General features: G+C 44.3%; 1 protein-coding gene across 1 annotated transcript in view; it reads right to left on the reverse strand.

The window, feature by feature from the left end:
* Positions 1-2: 2 nt before the first annotated feature.
* Positions 3-16,240, reverse strand: part of COL9A3 (collagen type IX alpha 3 chain) — an 88,409-nt gene continuing 72,171 nt past the window's right edge. The window contains exons 26-32 of the mRNA XM_075901075.1: positions 12,912-12,956; positions 10,737-10,769; positions 9,633-9,779; positions 6,805-6,859; positions 5,798-5,980; positions 3,029-3,106; positions 3-1,009 (exon numbers count right to left, since the gene is read on the reverse strand). Coding sequence (XP_075757190.1) covers positions 816-1,009; positions 3,029-3,106; positions 5,798-5,980; positions 6,805-6,859; positions 9,633-9,779; positions 10,737-10,769; positions 12,912-12,956 — 735 coding nt within the window. The 3' untranslated portion in view covers positions 3-815. The remainder of the gene's footprint in view (positions 1,010-3,028; positions 3,107-5,797; positions 5,981-6,804; positions 6,860-9,632; positions 9,780-10,736; positions 10,770-12,911; positions 12,957-16,240) is intronic.

Consider the following 16,240-nt stretch of genomic DNA (forward strand, 5'->3'; position numbering starts at 1 on the left):
GGATATTCACAATTTTGCAGTAATTTATTTCCACATAAAACAATTGGGGAAAGATGGGGTTTAGTAGAACAAACTTTGATGTGTATAATGAGTTACAACATCACAAAAAAGGTTAAAAAATCTCATTTTATTTTTACAATAGCTCATACAGTAATTTTGGCTGATGTTTAGAAGAGCATCCTTTGTGACTTGGTTTTTTTTCTGCAAATTCTGTTCAAGTAGCTGAAGTAGAGGGTGTGAAAATGCTGTAATTGAATATCCTTTATTATAACATGGATATATACACTCTCCCCTGTAAATTATAATATATACATTACACCCTTTGCAGAGTTAGATTGCAAGAGTACAAAGGGTTTAACATTTATTAGCTATGGCAAATGTTTGAGGTAAAGCTTGGTAATTCATGGTGGACAACAAATATACATGGTCAATGATGTTCAATTAGTTCCTAAATCACTACTGAATTTAGTGAGCATAGACTCAAGACTTTATGCAAAATAGCCACAAGCTTTTGTACAGTTAGGGAGATGACAGGAAAAGGAGCAGCGCTTCCTCATGAGGTCTCTTCAACAAAACGGGGAGGAAGGGAAAGTCTGATTGATTTGCAGTAAAAATTCTGCAAAATAAGGGAGGGGGAAACAATTTTAAGAGTCTTTTAGTAAAAGTTTTCATCTGATGCTTTCCTGTTTCACAGAACTGAATTACTGTGTCAAAGTCTCCATTTTATTCATTTTAATAAAAAGAGTATTTGTCCATTTATCACTAGGAAGATCCTGTCTGTTTTCATACAATTAACAGTTTACTTAAATATTCAGTCACTTCTTCACTTTTAGTGCTGATGATTTTTTGGATACTCCGCCAACAGCACCCATGCAGGCTGATGTATCACAGATTCCTGGAGTTCCCTGAGCCCCTATTGCACCAGGTACACCAGAATCACCTGGCAGACCAGGTTCGCCTTGAGTACCATCCCGACCATCTTTACTAATTCCAGATACACCTGGTGGACCTTAAAGAAGAAAAAAGAAAAACAATTTAGGGTGAAATACTGGCTTTTATTTGCATGTAAAATATTAGGTAGGAATTTGTAAGTTGTAAGAGAGTTAAATCCAGTGCTGTATTAGGACTCTCTGTCGTATAGGATATCTATAGTAAATATGGGTTATGCCCACGAAAGCGCATAATACCATTTACAGCAAAACTCCGATGATCCAGCATCTGACGGTCTGGCACTCTTGATGGTCCGGCACCATCAGGAACCCGGAAGTGCTCCGGGCAGCCGGACCATTGGAGCTGCTCTGCCCCCAGCTTCCCCGATTCAGCCGCTGCTAAAACTGACCAGTGCTGAATCCGGGAAGCAGGGGGCAGAACAGCTGGAGTACTGCTGGGTAGGTCCAGTAGCGCTGCCCCTCGGGGCTGCAGGACCAACCCATCAGCACCCCAGCTGTCCTGGATTCAGCCGCTGCTGAAATTGACCAGCGGCTGACTCCAGGAAGCCCAAGACAGAGCTGCTCTGCCCCAGCTTCCTGGAATCAGCCGCTGGTCAGTTTCAGCAGCAGCTGACTTGGGTAGACCTGGGACAGAGCAGCTGGGTTGGTCCCCGCAGCACCGAGGTTTGGCGCTACCAGACCAACCCAGCAGCCTTCCAGCTGCTCTGCCCCAGGCGTCCTGATTCAGCCGCTGCTGAAACTGACCAGGGCTAACTCCAGGAAGCCCGGGGCAGAGCAGCTCTGCCTCTGGAGTCAGCCGCTGATCAGTTTCTGCAGTGGCTGACTTGGGGACACCTGGGGCAGAGCAGCTGGGGTGCTGCTCGGTTGGTCCAGTAGCGCCGATGAGTGGCGCTGTGGGACCAACCCATCAGCACCCCAGCTGCTCTGCCCCAGGCGTCCCCAAGAGCACCTGGGGTGCTGACAGGTTGGTCGTGCGGCGCCAAGGGTCGGCGCTACCGGACCAACCCGGCAGCACTCCAGCTGCTCTGCTGCAGGCGTCCCCAATTCAGCCGCTGCTGAAACTGACCAGCAGCGGCTGAATCGGGGACTCCTGGGGCATAGCTGGACTATCAGAAGGGAGGGCTATGAGGGGGTCTGGGATAGCATCCCCCCACCCCAGACCCCTCATAGCCCCCCCTTCTGATAGTCCGGCATATCTGATAATCCGGCACCCCCTGCGTCCTAAAGGTGCCGGATTATCGGAAGTTTACTGTATATGTTTTGTTAATCTTTAAGGTGTTGTAAGACTATTTTAAGTTTTTCCAGTTACAGGCTAACTCGGCTACCCCTCTACAGCTATAGTAAATATGGTAATGGTTTGAGCCAGAAGATAAATTTTGCTCTGTTATAATGGTCTAAACTTGGAATAATTGAACTGGATTTAGACTGGTATAGCTGACAGCATAAGTTTATAGTTATTCCTACATATATGTCTGTCTGATTATTTTTAGGACTGCCATACTTTGCTGAGGGTGATGATTTCAAAACTGACTTTCCACATGCAACACAGTCCCAATAACAGCCTTTATTCTAGCCTATAGTGGTTGTTGCTTTCTTGATGTTCATAAATGTGTAAGGCTGGGATTTTCACAAAATCTGAAGAGAGTTATGTGTCCACACACTACTGAATTTTAATGGGATTTGAACACTTAATTTCCTAAAGTTCTTTGAAAAAATGTCAGCTAAAAGTCTTAGAGGATCTTCAGCTTGGCCTCTAGTTTTGTACCTGCTATCAGTTGAAGATGAAATAATAGGATTCATGTGGGTTGAGTCCCAAAGGTACAAATGGAAAGTCAATGGGAGTTAAATGCCAACTCTCATTTGTCACTTGGAAAAATCTTCCCCTTATCTCTTGCTACTGAATTTTTAGGTGCAGTAAAAATGTGCCTCTAAGATACATGGGCTTAATTATAGTATGAAAAGTTCAATCTGGGAGGAGATCTGTCTAAAAACAAAAACATATTCCTGAATAGACAGGTGGTATCCATATTGCTGTCATCTGGGTACTTTTTGTCATATTAAATACTGCATCAGCTTACCTTGAAGTCCTTGATCTCCATCAGGCCCATCAATACCTAAGCCCATGGCTCCTTTGTCTCCCCTTTCACCTGTATCACCTGTAATGATTTAAACATGTTAATTTAAATAATAATTTACAGAGAACAATCAACTTAACCCTCATATGTGAGAAGGAAAATCCCATCAGCATCAATAGTAATGTGAAATTTAGTGCCAAGAAGCTGCCTGCATGGATTCAGTTGCCAGATCTGGGCCTCAGATGTGCATATTTTGCAGTTTCTTCATTTCTTGGAATTTACTATTTTTTTTAAAGTTATAATATCATTATAATTTGCTGCATCTTAATATTGTACATTCTCACTATTGTAACTTATTAGCCAATCAGATCTTTTTACCATTGTCCATTTTATATATAATTTATTTTAGAGTGTGTCTGTCTCTGTGAGTCCGTCCATCTGTTCAAGAACTCCTCCTAAATCAGGCCTGGGCAAAATACAGCCTGTAGGCTGGATCCGGCCTGCCAAGCCACCACAACCGGCTCGCAGACATAGTGGGGAGCCCTAGGCAAACTCCCTGCTTGTCTTGCCCCACCCACACACTGCTCAGAAAAGCAGCTGCCGGGCTGCTTCTCTTTCCAAATGGTGAGCCCAGAGGGGATGGTGGAGAAGGCTTCCGGCGCTACCTGTGCCCCCAGCACAATCCCATTGGCCAGTTTCTGTCCAGAAACCAGACAATGGGAGCATCCTGTTTGAATAACAGGTAGCACACAAAGCACCATGACTACCTCCCCTCCTCCCCTTGAGACCCACTTCCTCAGACCACCTGCAAAGGGGGTGCTACCGGGGCCAGCCCCCTCCGGATATGCTGGAGGGCAAGGCTGGCTCCAACAGCCCAGCCTCCTGGGAGGTCTCCACTGTCCAGGGACTGCAGCCCTGGTCCCCAGGAGGACCTACTAGCCCAGGAGCACAACCCCAGCCTCTTAGGAGGAGCTGCTGGCATGGGTGGCCCTTGTAAGCTTCCCCTCCCCCAGCCCCTGCCCCGAGTCCTGCACCTCCCACCCTGTGCTCTGAGTCCCCCTCCACACCCAAACCTCTGCCCAGACTTCTGCACTCCCACCTCCTGTCTGAGCCTAGGGATGTAAAATCCCTTTAAAATGTTAACTGGTTAAACTATACATTTAACCAATTATCTGACCCGCCTCATCACCAGTTAACCAGTTACCCCTTTATATACCTACCTCAATCCCCCACACACCAAACCCTGTGCCCTCAGCTTCCCCAACCCCTGACCTCACTCCAGGACCCTCAAACCGCTGCCCTGAGCCCCCAGCACACTCTGCCCCCTTGGCCCTGCTCCTGCACCCCCACCAGCTTTTTATTCTAAGAGAAGACAGAAAACTACAAATACTGTCTACCAACAAGTTCCATCTAATATTTGAATCACTTTCTTCTTGGAGAAGTGGCTGTGCAAGGGTGTTCCTGTTTTATCTGATTAGAAAGTTGGCAACACTAACATGTACTAGTGGCTTCCAAAAAGTGAAAGTTAAATTACTGCAGAACCAAGCTCTTTAGTGTGCTGCCCCCTAGTGTTTTATCTCCTATCACAGAGGAATAGTGATAGAGATGTAGCCGTGTTAGTCTGGTGTAGCTGAAACAAAATACAGGACTATGTAGCACTTTAAAGACTAACAAGATGGTTTATTAGATGGTGAGCTTTCATGGGCCAGACCCACTTCCTCAGATCAAATAGTGGAAGAAAATAGTCACAACCATATATACCAAAGGATACAATTAAAAAAATGAACACATATGAAAAGGACAAATCACATTTCAGAACAGGAGGGAGATGCGGGGGGAAGGAAGGAAGGTAAGTGTCTGTGAATTGATGATATTAGAGGTGGGGAGAGTGGGATGTCTGTGAGCTAATGGTATTAGAGGTGATAATTGGGGAAGCTATCTTTGTAATGGCTAAGATAGTTGGAGTCTTTGTTAAGTCCCCTGCGGAGAGTGTCGAATTTTAGCATGAATGCCAGTTCAGAGGATTCCCTTTCAAGTGCAGATTTGAATGTCTTCTGAAGTAGGATGCAGGTTAGCAGGTCATTCATGCTAAAATTCGACACTCTCCGCAGGGGACTTAACAAAGACTCCAACTATCGTAGCCATTACAAAGATAGCTTCCCCAATTATCACCTCTAATACCATTAGCTCACAGACATCCCACTCTCCCCACCTCTAATATCATCAATTCACAGACACTTACCTTCCTTCCTCCCCCCCCCCCCGGCATCCCCCTCCTGTTCTGAAATGTGATTTGTCCTTTTCATATGTGTTCATTTTTTTAATTGTATCCTTTGGTATATATGGTTGTGACTATTTTCTTCCACTATTTGATCTGAGGAAGTGGGTCTGGCCCACGAAAGCTCATCATCTAATAAACCATCTTGTTAGTCTTTAAAGTGCTACATATCACAGAGGAGTTATACATTACATTTGGAAACAATGAACAGTCCAATGGCACCTGGAGTCTAACAAATATGTTAGGTCATGAGCTTTTGTGGGTAAAACTCTGATTTATCTGATGAAGTGGGTTTTGCCCGCTAAAGCTCATGACCGAATGTATTTTTTAGTCTCTAAGGTGCCACAGGACTGCTCATTGTTTTTAAAGCTACAGCCTAACCTGGCTACCCCTCTGAGACTTTACATTTAGGAGTCTGGAAATCTTCAAACGCTGCATTTGCTTTTAGCAACTGTTACCAATTTGCAAGGTTTGCACATTAATTGTAAGCTCACCTCTGGGACCAGGATCTCCAAGTTCTCCTGTCGGCCCTCTATATCCTGGTGGACCACGAGCACCAGGATGACCAACACTTCCCATTGCACCAGGTGGACCTGGAGGACCAGCTGGGCCAGGTCGACCCATCAGTCCAGGCGCTAAAGGCCTTCTCAGATTAGCAGCTAACTGTGCAATTTGTTCTGAGAAAAAGAAAATAACAAAATCAAAACTAAGTTCTTTTGTTCTATGCCCTAAACCTGTGTCTGAAGTTTCAAAACTTTTTTTCTGCCACCAAATGCAACGAATCAAAAGTGAAGTTTATAGGGTCTGGATTTCCACTAATAAAAAAATTGTACAGTGCAGGCAGAATTATTTCAGATGCACATACAACACTGACTGGCCTCATGGGAGCTACATGCACATCTGAAGTTAGAATCTGTCCTGGTAACCCAGAACTGGAGATGCCTTGAGCTGAAGATGACAAAAAACATTTTTCATTATACTAAAACCTCTGGACTCATGGGGTGTTTTTTGCCACAAATCTCTAAACACTTTGCAAACTTATTTTTTCTGCTTTTGTGTTATTTCTTAACTAAATAAAAACACGTATTTTTTGAAGAAAACTTTAAGGAAAATTAATACTCAAGTAATTGAAAAAGGGTCAAAAAACTGGCTAGTTTTCATTTCTGCCATAAAAATTGAATTACATGCAAGATGTAAAACATTCCAAAAACATAAAATAATTTCTTCAAAGCAATATTTTATTGCTTTCTCAAGACTCAAATCCCATGACCTTTGGCATCATAAAACAGCAACTATATCAATGAGCCATTCATTGAATGGAAACTATACTTTGTAATGACTGGCTACTAATATAAGTCCCATTGCAATGGAATTCCCAATGACTCAGTTTATTATGATAATTGTCAAACTAAGTAGAAACAAGTGTGCTCTGACTATAAATTGTAGCTTTATTCTAATGCAGAGAATAATTAAAATTCAGTTATCTCCCAGTTATACTCACCATTTATCATTCCCCCACAAAGTTCTCTTATGTGTTGTTCACTGGCCTCTTTACCCTATAATGAACAAAAGAGCCCTGCCTTACACAAAATCTTATTGTTAATTGTCATCAAACTATTGATCCCTGAAATAAACTTATTTTTAATAGAGCTGCAAAATAAATCAGAAGAGCTTTGATTAAGAAGAAAGAGTAGTTTCTTCAGAATATAGTTTCTGCCATAAGGTCCTATGAGGCTGGTAATATTATGTAGTTGATTTGAAAGTTAGTAGGAATGTTCTGATGTTAATGTTCCAAGTCATGTATTTAATTTGTTGTTTATTTGGCCTTTATTAAAAAGTGAAACTCAAGCTTGAGGAAAATAAACAAAAACCTAATGTGAGTAATATTATAATGACCTAACAGGAAACAGGCTTGCATTTTAAAGTTGTTGACATCTATTAATTTATCTTCTTATTACTATCACAGTTTGGGAAAACAAACATAATGCCACAAATCACATCTAACCCCAATGAATGCAGGTAATCCCTAATAACACATCACACTGAGCGGAAACTAATCCTTAAAAGGTACATGTTTTTGGGAACGGGTTTTAATTCTGTGCTTGTAAATTCTCTATGCACACTTATTTGTACAAATAAATTGTTTTCTGCACATCTGGTAGTTAGATGTGCAATTACCTGATTTGCATGTATAAATACCAGTGGTGGAAGTGCAAAATTAGAAGCTGGTGTAATGTTGGTAACCTTTAATTTGTTCGTGTTTGTGCAAATAATTTTGCTTCTAATTTTGCATGACAATTCTGGGCACAGTCATTTGAACTTGCAAAGCTGAAGTCCAGGTTAAATGTCCCTTTAATCTATGGCTCAATGTTTAAATGTTAAAATCCACTACAGTAGGCATTTTCTTTTCTGATCTGACCAGTTACCAATATTAACACACTGGAACCAATTGCTCTCTGAAAACCCTTAGCAATTGAGACTTACGTCGTTTAGTGTTATCCTTAAGATAAATGTATAGAAGGCAGGCCGAGCTTTTATTTGCATTTTTATGTTACTTCAATGCTGGATTGGCAGCCTTGGAGATAGACAGTTTATATTTATTCACAGACCAGGAGCAACACAGGTAGTGTCAGAGCATGCTTCTTCAACACTACTTCAACATGACTCAACCTTACTTTGGAGGGACAAGCAGGTACTTCAATCTCCCAGCCCTATTCATTCTTTGGCCCATCTGACGGGACCACCCCAAGACAACCAAGTAATATCAGCTATGAAGTCATTTTGGTGGTGTGTGGATATTTGTCCATTGGGAACTGGACTGAGAACACCCAACACATTTTACACAGTCTGCTGATGGTGAACACTGCAATCTAAGCCCAGGGTTAGTAAAACCTGAGTCTGTAGGTCCTAGGTTTGTTAACGTAGGACTTAAGTGTCTACACTCATTTGTAATCCCAAATTAGGAATTGTTGAACCTCAGATTTCAACTTGGGGCTCCACCATCTGCACTAGGGATGTTAAATATCGGTTAATTGAATAGTCGAGTAACCTCAAAAATTCTTATCGGTTAGTCGACTATTCTATATTCCCGGAGGTGGGGCCAGCAGCCTCACTTCTGAGGAGCCCCCTGCCACTCCAGGCTGCTGCCTCTTTATCAGAGGCAGCAGTGCAGGATGCTAGGCAGGAGCTGGTCTGTGAGAGAAGCCAGTTTAAAAAACAGCTCCCCTCACGAACCAGCTGCCAGTCAGCCTGTGCTGCGACGTCTGATAAAGGTAGCTTCCAGACCCAATGTGAGCCGGAACGGAGCCGGGCTTTAAATGTAGAACCGCAGTAGGGGTAAGTACCAGACCCATTTCAATCTAGGACTGAACCAGACTGCTGGCCAGCCTGCTAAAAAATTTACTGGCAAGTGGGGGGGTGGGAGGGGAAATGCGAGTAGTCTACAGCATTAACATATAAGCTTTTGCTTATGGATTAATCGGTTAATCGACTACACAATTACATTCCTAATCTGCACTGCGTGATTGAGGCTTGTGTTCACCCATATCCCAGACCTCCTAGGACCCTCCCCCAAAATGTGGCCATTCTAGCCCTTTGTTCATGGTGCAATGTGGGAAAACTTGATTGCCCACAGAACTTCACTATCCATAGGCCAAAGGACATCGACCCATGGGAGTATTTTTGGTAGACTTCCAGAGCATGAGTCCAGTGGGGCTACATCTACATTGCAGAGCAATAGGGCTTGTACCCTGGGTCCCACCTTGACTCAAGCTGGATCCACTATCTCCGTGAATCCTGAGACACTGGGTCTGAGCCCAGGATTAATGTGATTTGTATGTAAACAGAATTGGGTTTAGACTTAAGCCTGAGTTCGAATCCTGGGCTTATATTGCAGTGCAGACATACCCTGAATGTCCATGAGATGGAAACTTTCATTCACTTCTCCCCTGCCTCAGATCTGAACCAGCGATCTAGAGCTACCGAGTTCCATATCTTATTACAAATTCCTTAATCACCCAGCCTCCCAGAGACTGGCATTATTTGTTTATTTCTGCCATTGAGGACCTCGGTTTTGCTGACTTAGAGCAAAGGAGATCTTTCCTGGCAGCCTATTAGCCCAATTTGCTTCAAAATCCTCATCACAGGAACTGCTGCAGCAAGTGCCATAAAATGTGTCCATTGGTGAACAAAGGGCCAAAAACGTATCTTGTAAATTTATTCTAAACAGAATCAAGCCTGCACTCCAGTCCGTAGTAAACTGGTCCTGCCTGCTGCCCACTCACCCATTTTTCAGTGCAGGACTGTGCTCGAGCAACAGATGATACTTACTGGAGGACCGGGTTTTCCAGTGATGCCAGGGATACCTTGCTCTCCCTGGTAGCCCATAGGTCCTGGATGACCTGGAATCCCTTGCATGCCAGCAGTCCCGTTAGGTCCTTGTATTCCTTTAGGACCCAGCTCGCCTCTGTTTCCTGACTAAGGAGGGAGAAAAAACCAAACAGCTTGAAACAGGAGGTATAGCACATTGTTACACCTCCATAGTGTTTCTTCGTTAAGCTTTTCTTCCAGCTTCCTTGTTTTCTCTCTTACTGACACAACGGTTATGCTGACCACGTGCCTTCCTCATCTTGTGTCATGGGCTTACACATCTATCATGTTTAAGAGGCATGTTTTAGGCCATACTCTATAATGATGTAGTGGAAACAGTGCAAGCTGCAACGGTGTTCAAACCATCCCAGTGACGTAATCAGGCCACACAGTAGTAGATTTACCTCCTGGCTCTCGGGACACCCTTCTGGGAAACCATGTCAGACCCAACAATGTTGACGCTCGCTTGCTTTCTACCGTAGCGTGGACTAGCCTTAGATTTCAAGCACGGAGACCGAACCCTTCCTGGCTTTTGGCACGTCACCATTATAGCAACCGCAATTAATCCCCTCTTGAGGGTGCTGCATATCTGAGACTGCCAATGGCTAAATTTCTGGCTCATTAAGAAGGGCTGGGAGCCACAAAGCGACCTGCTAAGAGTTTTGAATAAATTGTTTTTCACATTAGGCATTTTCAGCAAGAATAAATGGGATTACTTCTGTGGTTAATGTTATGCCTGGACTTAAGTGCACTGCTGGATGGGGTTCCTTGTACATGGCCCCGTGCTGCACTGCTGAGTTTCATTCCCACAGACAGGTGTGGGATTTACACTCACAACTTAGGTGGTCGTCCTTGAAGACAAGCCCCAGAATGAGCATGAAAAATCACAGTGGTCAGAAGAAAGGGTCACATAATAGCTATAGTAATGGAGTGGAGCCCAAAATGAAGGACAATGCCACCTTTGACGTTGCATAACCCAATGACATCAAAGGCTGCGTAGGGCTGTAATAAGCACGTTTGGTTCCTTAATGTTGCTGTGATGCTCGGTCTGAAATGGACACTCACCTCTCCCTTCTGTCCTGGGGGGCCGAAAGGACCCTACAAGAAAGGGGAAGTATTTTATTCTTTGCTGAACAACAATAAAGGAAACATCCTTAAACCTTTGTGTCCCACACCTAATGCAATGGGATTCCTGAGCAGGGATTGAGTTCGACATCCATGTAAATAACAACACTGCCCACGGAAGCCGAAGGGCACTGACAAGAGGGAGGATAATTCCATTGGTACCTTTCTAGGTCGGACCCAACATTGGGTTGGCAGAATGCCTCAAAGGGTCATGTGGCAGCGCCTATGCCACAGGCGTGGCTGGGCTCACCTGCCTGCTCCAGGCACTGCAGTCTCTAGGCTACCATGCCCACTCAGGTTTGGCCCAGCCATTGTGAGGACTGGGATCCGGGTAGGCCAATAGGATGAGTGGCACTAGAGTCCCATCAGCCAGGTCACAGCTCCACTCTCTCAAATTTAGTCCAGTCCTGGGGGCAGGACCACGCCTGAGCAGCGCTGCCATCCTGGAGATTGCAATGCCCAGAGCAAAGAGTCAAGCCCAGCAAGCCCCAGGCCACAGGAGCTGCCCTTATGCCAGATAGAATCCAACCCCCCCCCACTAGGGAGCAGAATCCGACTGAAACCACCCCCAACACCTCCACTCTCCGATTGTTTACTGGGTTCTGACAGGCCACAAACATTTACCAATGGATCCAGAGTCGAGAAAGGCTGAGAACCCCTGTGCACCCTGCCGATCTGGAGAGCAAGGCTGGGCCCATCAGCTCAGCAGTGCAATTCCGCTCACAGCTGGAGGGTCGGGTACAGCAACAGGCGTTGCAAGGGTTGGGGGAGGAGCTCAAAGGAAGGGGATAAAACAAGTGCAGGGGTGGACTGCGCTGGTGAGGAACACTTGGTCACTTCACTTTTACTACAGGTTGAACCTCCCCAGTCCGACACTCTCTGGTCTGACAACATCCAGGGTCCGGCATGATTTCCGTTAGCTGGATGTCCACTTATCATGGGCATGGCCAAGTTTCCTGTGGGTTCATAAAGTTTGTTTACAGCCACCAGTCCTGGCTCTCCGTGTTCTGTGCTGTTATTTAGCTCTAATTCACCCCAAATGGCTTTTTAAGAGAGCAGTAAGCCGCCGGAGTGTTGGTAATGCTGCTAGACACTATTGACTTCTCATGGGCATGTCTCGACTGCCCACGGCTTTCGAACGAAGCTATGCAAATTTGGTGTGAATTTGCATATCTTCTTCCAATCCCGTTTTTGGAAGAGTTTTTCAAAAAAAACAAAACAAAACAAAAAAACTCAGCACTGTCTAGATGCGGTTCTTTTGAAAAAAAAAACCAAAACCTTTTTTTCAAAAGAATCCTTTTTCCTAAAAAAATGAGGTGTACAGGGTTCTTTTGAAAAGGGTTTTTTTCCCCAAAAGAACCGTGTCTAGACTGCTTTTTTTTTCCAAAAAAAACTCTTCCGAAAACGGGATCGGAAGAGATATGCAAATTCGCACCGAAAGCCGCGGGCAGTCTAGACGTGCCCCAGAGTTCGGCAAATTCTCTGGCTCAGCAACGGTCAACTCCCAAGGGTGCTGGACTAGAGATGTTCAACCTGTAGTAAAACTAGAGGGGAAGCCTCCTCACCTGTATAGACAGGGATTCATCATTAGACCCACCAGTCCAAATTCAGCCTTGGTGCTAGCAGCCAGGACTCCTTTGGAGATTATCACCCTCGTATAAGGGGGCTGAACTTAGCTCCGTAGCAGTGATAGCTCCCTGTGAATGCAGGCGTGGTCACCCTAAAGACCCAGGAACAGAAGGGGCTGTCGGATTTTACACACTCTGCAGTGCACCTGGCCTCCCTGAGGGGTAGAAACGAATCCAAGTGAACACTAACTGTAGCCTGGGGTTTGGGTCTGGAAAGCTCACACCAGCTGTTGAGTGTTGCTTCAGAGTGGCGAGGTGAGAGCTAAGGGACACAGTGCTGATGGCGAATGGAATACGTGGTTTGGTTTCACAGGACACAGCTCCTTTTCCGCAGTCAACAGTGTATCTGTAGCCTTTGGAGCCCTTGTGTATTCCACGGTGGGAGATTTTAAGTCATTGATTCAGGTTTTAATGATCATTGATTCATTAATCTCTGGGCCCCCAATGTTGGCTAATGTTACTTCTGTTTTGTTTAAACGACACCTACCAGTTCTCCTTTGTCGCCTGACAGGCCATCTGCTCCAGCAGTGCCCTGAAAATGCACCACAGTTAACACCTGAGAATCTCACCAGTGGGTTTGCACTAGTTATTCACAAACATGCGCTACACTTTCCTTGAGTGATTGACTCTGTCAGGGCCCAGTCCTTGGAGCCCTGAAGCCCCCCCCCCCGAGGATTCACCGCCCTCTTGCTGTCACAATGGGACTTGGCAAACAGAGATGGTCAAATTAAGGCACATGCCACAATAGCTGTTCTGCTGCGGTGAGTGGCAACACTGATAAAAGGCAGCCTTATGCAAGAACTTGGAGCTCTTTGCAGCAAGCTCACTACAGCAAAAATGTAGTACTTCTATGTGACTTGAGCAAGGGCTAAATCCACAGGAGACAAGGTCCCAGCGATGATGAGCATCCTCACAGGTATCTAGAGTTAACACCCTTCACCCCAGGAAGATAGTTCCATGCTAAATCTGTACATCAGAGTAAATTCCTTATTTAAGTACATAGGAATAGCCATACTGGGTCAGATCAATGGTCCATCTAGCCCAGTACCCTGTCTACCAACAGCGGCCAATGCCAGATGCTCCAGAGGGAGGGAACACAACAGGTAATCCTCATATGATCCCTCTCCTGTCACCCATTTGCAGACAAACAGATGCTAGGGACACCATTCCTACCCATCCTGGCTAATAGTCATTGATGGACCTAACCTCTATGAATCTATCTAGCTCTTTTTTGAACCCTGTTAAAGTCCTAGCCTTTACCACATCCTCTGGCAAGGAGTTCCACAGGTGCTGAGTGAAAAAACCTTCCTTTTGTTTGTTTTAAACCTGGTGCCTATTAATTTCATTGGGTGACCCCTAGTTCTTATATTGTGGGAATACATAAATAACTTTTCCTTATTTACTTTTTCCACACCAGTCATGATTTTATAGACCTCTATCATATCCCCCCTCAGTCTCCTCTCTTCTAAGCTGAAAAGTCCCAGTCTTTTTAATCTTTCTTCATATGGGACCCATTCCAAACCCCTAATCATTTTTGTTGCCCTTTTCTGAACCTTTTTCTATGCTAATATTATTTTTTTGAGATGTGGCGACCACATCTACATGCAGTATTCAAGATGTGGGCATACCATGGTTTTATATAGAGGCAATAAGATATTTTCCGTCTTATTCTCTATCCCTTTTTTAATGACTCCCAACATTCTGTTTGCTTTTTTGACAGATGCTGCACACTGAGTAGATGTTTTCAGAGAACTATCCACAATGACTCCAAGATCTCTCTCAAGTAGTTGTAGCCAAATTAGTCCCCATCATATTATATGTATAGCTTTTAACTGAGGATGTTTCCTGAAAGCAGCTTGTTGAATTAATTAAGCTGGAATATATGGGCTTCAAGAGTTAAGGTGTTAATAAGACCCTGTTATGGTTTAACATTAAATATTTGGGATTTGGTATACATGGTGAGTAGCATAGCAAATCACTAAACATTATTTAACCTTTTATTAAGGAGCCAGAAAAGAAGGAAAAACAAAGCATTGAAATGTAAAGTACTTAGTAAAGCTTTATGCTGAGCTGGCAAGACTTTTTAGATAGGAAAAGCTCCCTTGTGTGACCGTTTTTTAAAATGCTATTAAAGATGGCATTAACTATCCTTTTTTTTGGGGGGGGGGAGAAGTTTGCTGAAATGGGCTGGTGCTTTCATGCTGCGGTTGTTAAAAGTCTGATCCTGTATCCTAAGAACACTAAATAAGACAGACAGGCAGAGAGACAGGCACACAAAGAGAGAAAAGAACAGCAACTACAGAAAAGACAGTTTCCATCTCTGGTGTTGACATTCACTTGCAGTCTCACTGCTGGAAAACACAGGCACATCACCCTGTTTCATTAGCCACATTGGATCAGGCAAACTTACTAGCATTGGGCTGTTTAGGGCATTGATTTTAGTGGCCTCTTTCGGGCGATAAGACTTACAGCAGTATTGCAAATTATGCAGTGTTGGCCAGCTATGGCAGATGTCAGTGAGATAAAAGGAGAAAGGAGAGGGGGCAGGAAACAGGAGAAAAAGGTGGGGAAGGAAAAGGACAAGTGGGTGGGGAGGAGAGAGAGAAAGACAAGGTCTCAAATCTCACGTAGTATCTGGGATTTAGCTAGAGCCGCTGGAAGTGGCAGTGTTATTTGGGTTCCATTTTTTGGCCTGATTTGGTCAGGACAGCTTTCAGGATTGAGATGAAGAAGGTCCAGAGACCCCAGAGATCGTGGGAGTGTCAGCCATGATGGTGAAGTTCACTCCCCTAGCCAAGTTTTCTCCCCAAACTCTCTTTCTTTATAGATCCTCCGCAAAAGTGATGGGTGGAATATCCATCCCCTAATTATTTTGCCTAATTTATGACACCTCAAATTTTGGTGCATTGATTTTTGGCCTCAAACTATCTAGTTTTACAAGCATTTCAACATAATCCGTGAGGCCTTTTCGTTTGGATTAATTCAGCTTCTCTGTCGTGCCTTTCCCCATCAACGTCTGTTGTAAGGTTATTGTAACATCTTAGGAACTTACACCCATTTATCACAGTTAGTCTCACAATTAGGGTAAACGTGTAGGTCCAATGATCACAATGAGCCTCTGAAATAAAGTACAAGGGCTCTGCCCCGGGCTTCCTGAAATCAGCTGCTGATCAGTTTCAGCAGCAGCTGACTTGGGGACGTCTGGGGTTCTTAAGTTGAATCTGTATGTAAGTCAGAACTGGCGTCCAGATTCAGCCGCTGTTGAAACTGATCAGTTTCAGCAGCGGCTGAATCTGGACGCCAGTTCCGACTTACATACAGATTCAACTTAAGAACAAACCTACAGTCCCTATCTTGTACCTAACCCGGGGACTGCCTGTATAATCCCTTTTCCTTTAAACCAACAGATGGCGTCAGTTACTCGGGTAAGAAGTGAGACAGTATATATGCAGCCTGTTGGTATTCTACACGTTTCGGATGCCACTCAGAACAGCACTGCCACGTGGCTTGTGTATTGAGCACGGTTACAGTAGATACTAAGCCTCATTGTGTTGATGGTAAAATTGGGACTTTAAAGTCTTTTTTAGATTTAAGCTTCACAGACCCTGTTGAGCTTAGACTGAGCCTGCCTGCCTTTAGCAATAAAAGGAGGATAGGAAGCATAACATATAAATCATTGATGGGGGTGCATTCCACTGTCTGCAGAGATGAACCGCATTCCTCCACTGGTGTAAGTTACACATTCAAAGGAAGGTCATGAATCGAAGCAATCCGAACATGCACATTCAGAAGCAAAAGTTTATTAAGGACTAAATG

The sequence above is a fragment of the Pelodiscus sinensis genome, chromosome 18, assembly GCF_049634645.1.
Source record: "Pelodiscus sinensis isolate JC-2024 chromosome 18, ASM4963464v1, whole genome shotgun sequence".
NCBI lineage: Eukaryota > Metazoa > Chordata > Testudines > Trionychidae > Pelodiscus > Pelodiscus sinensis.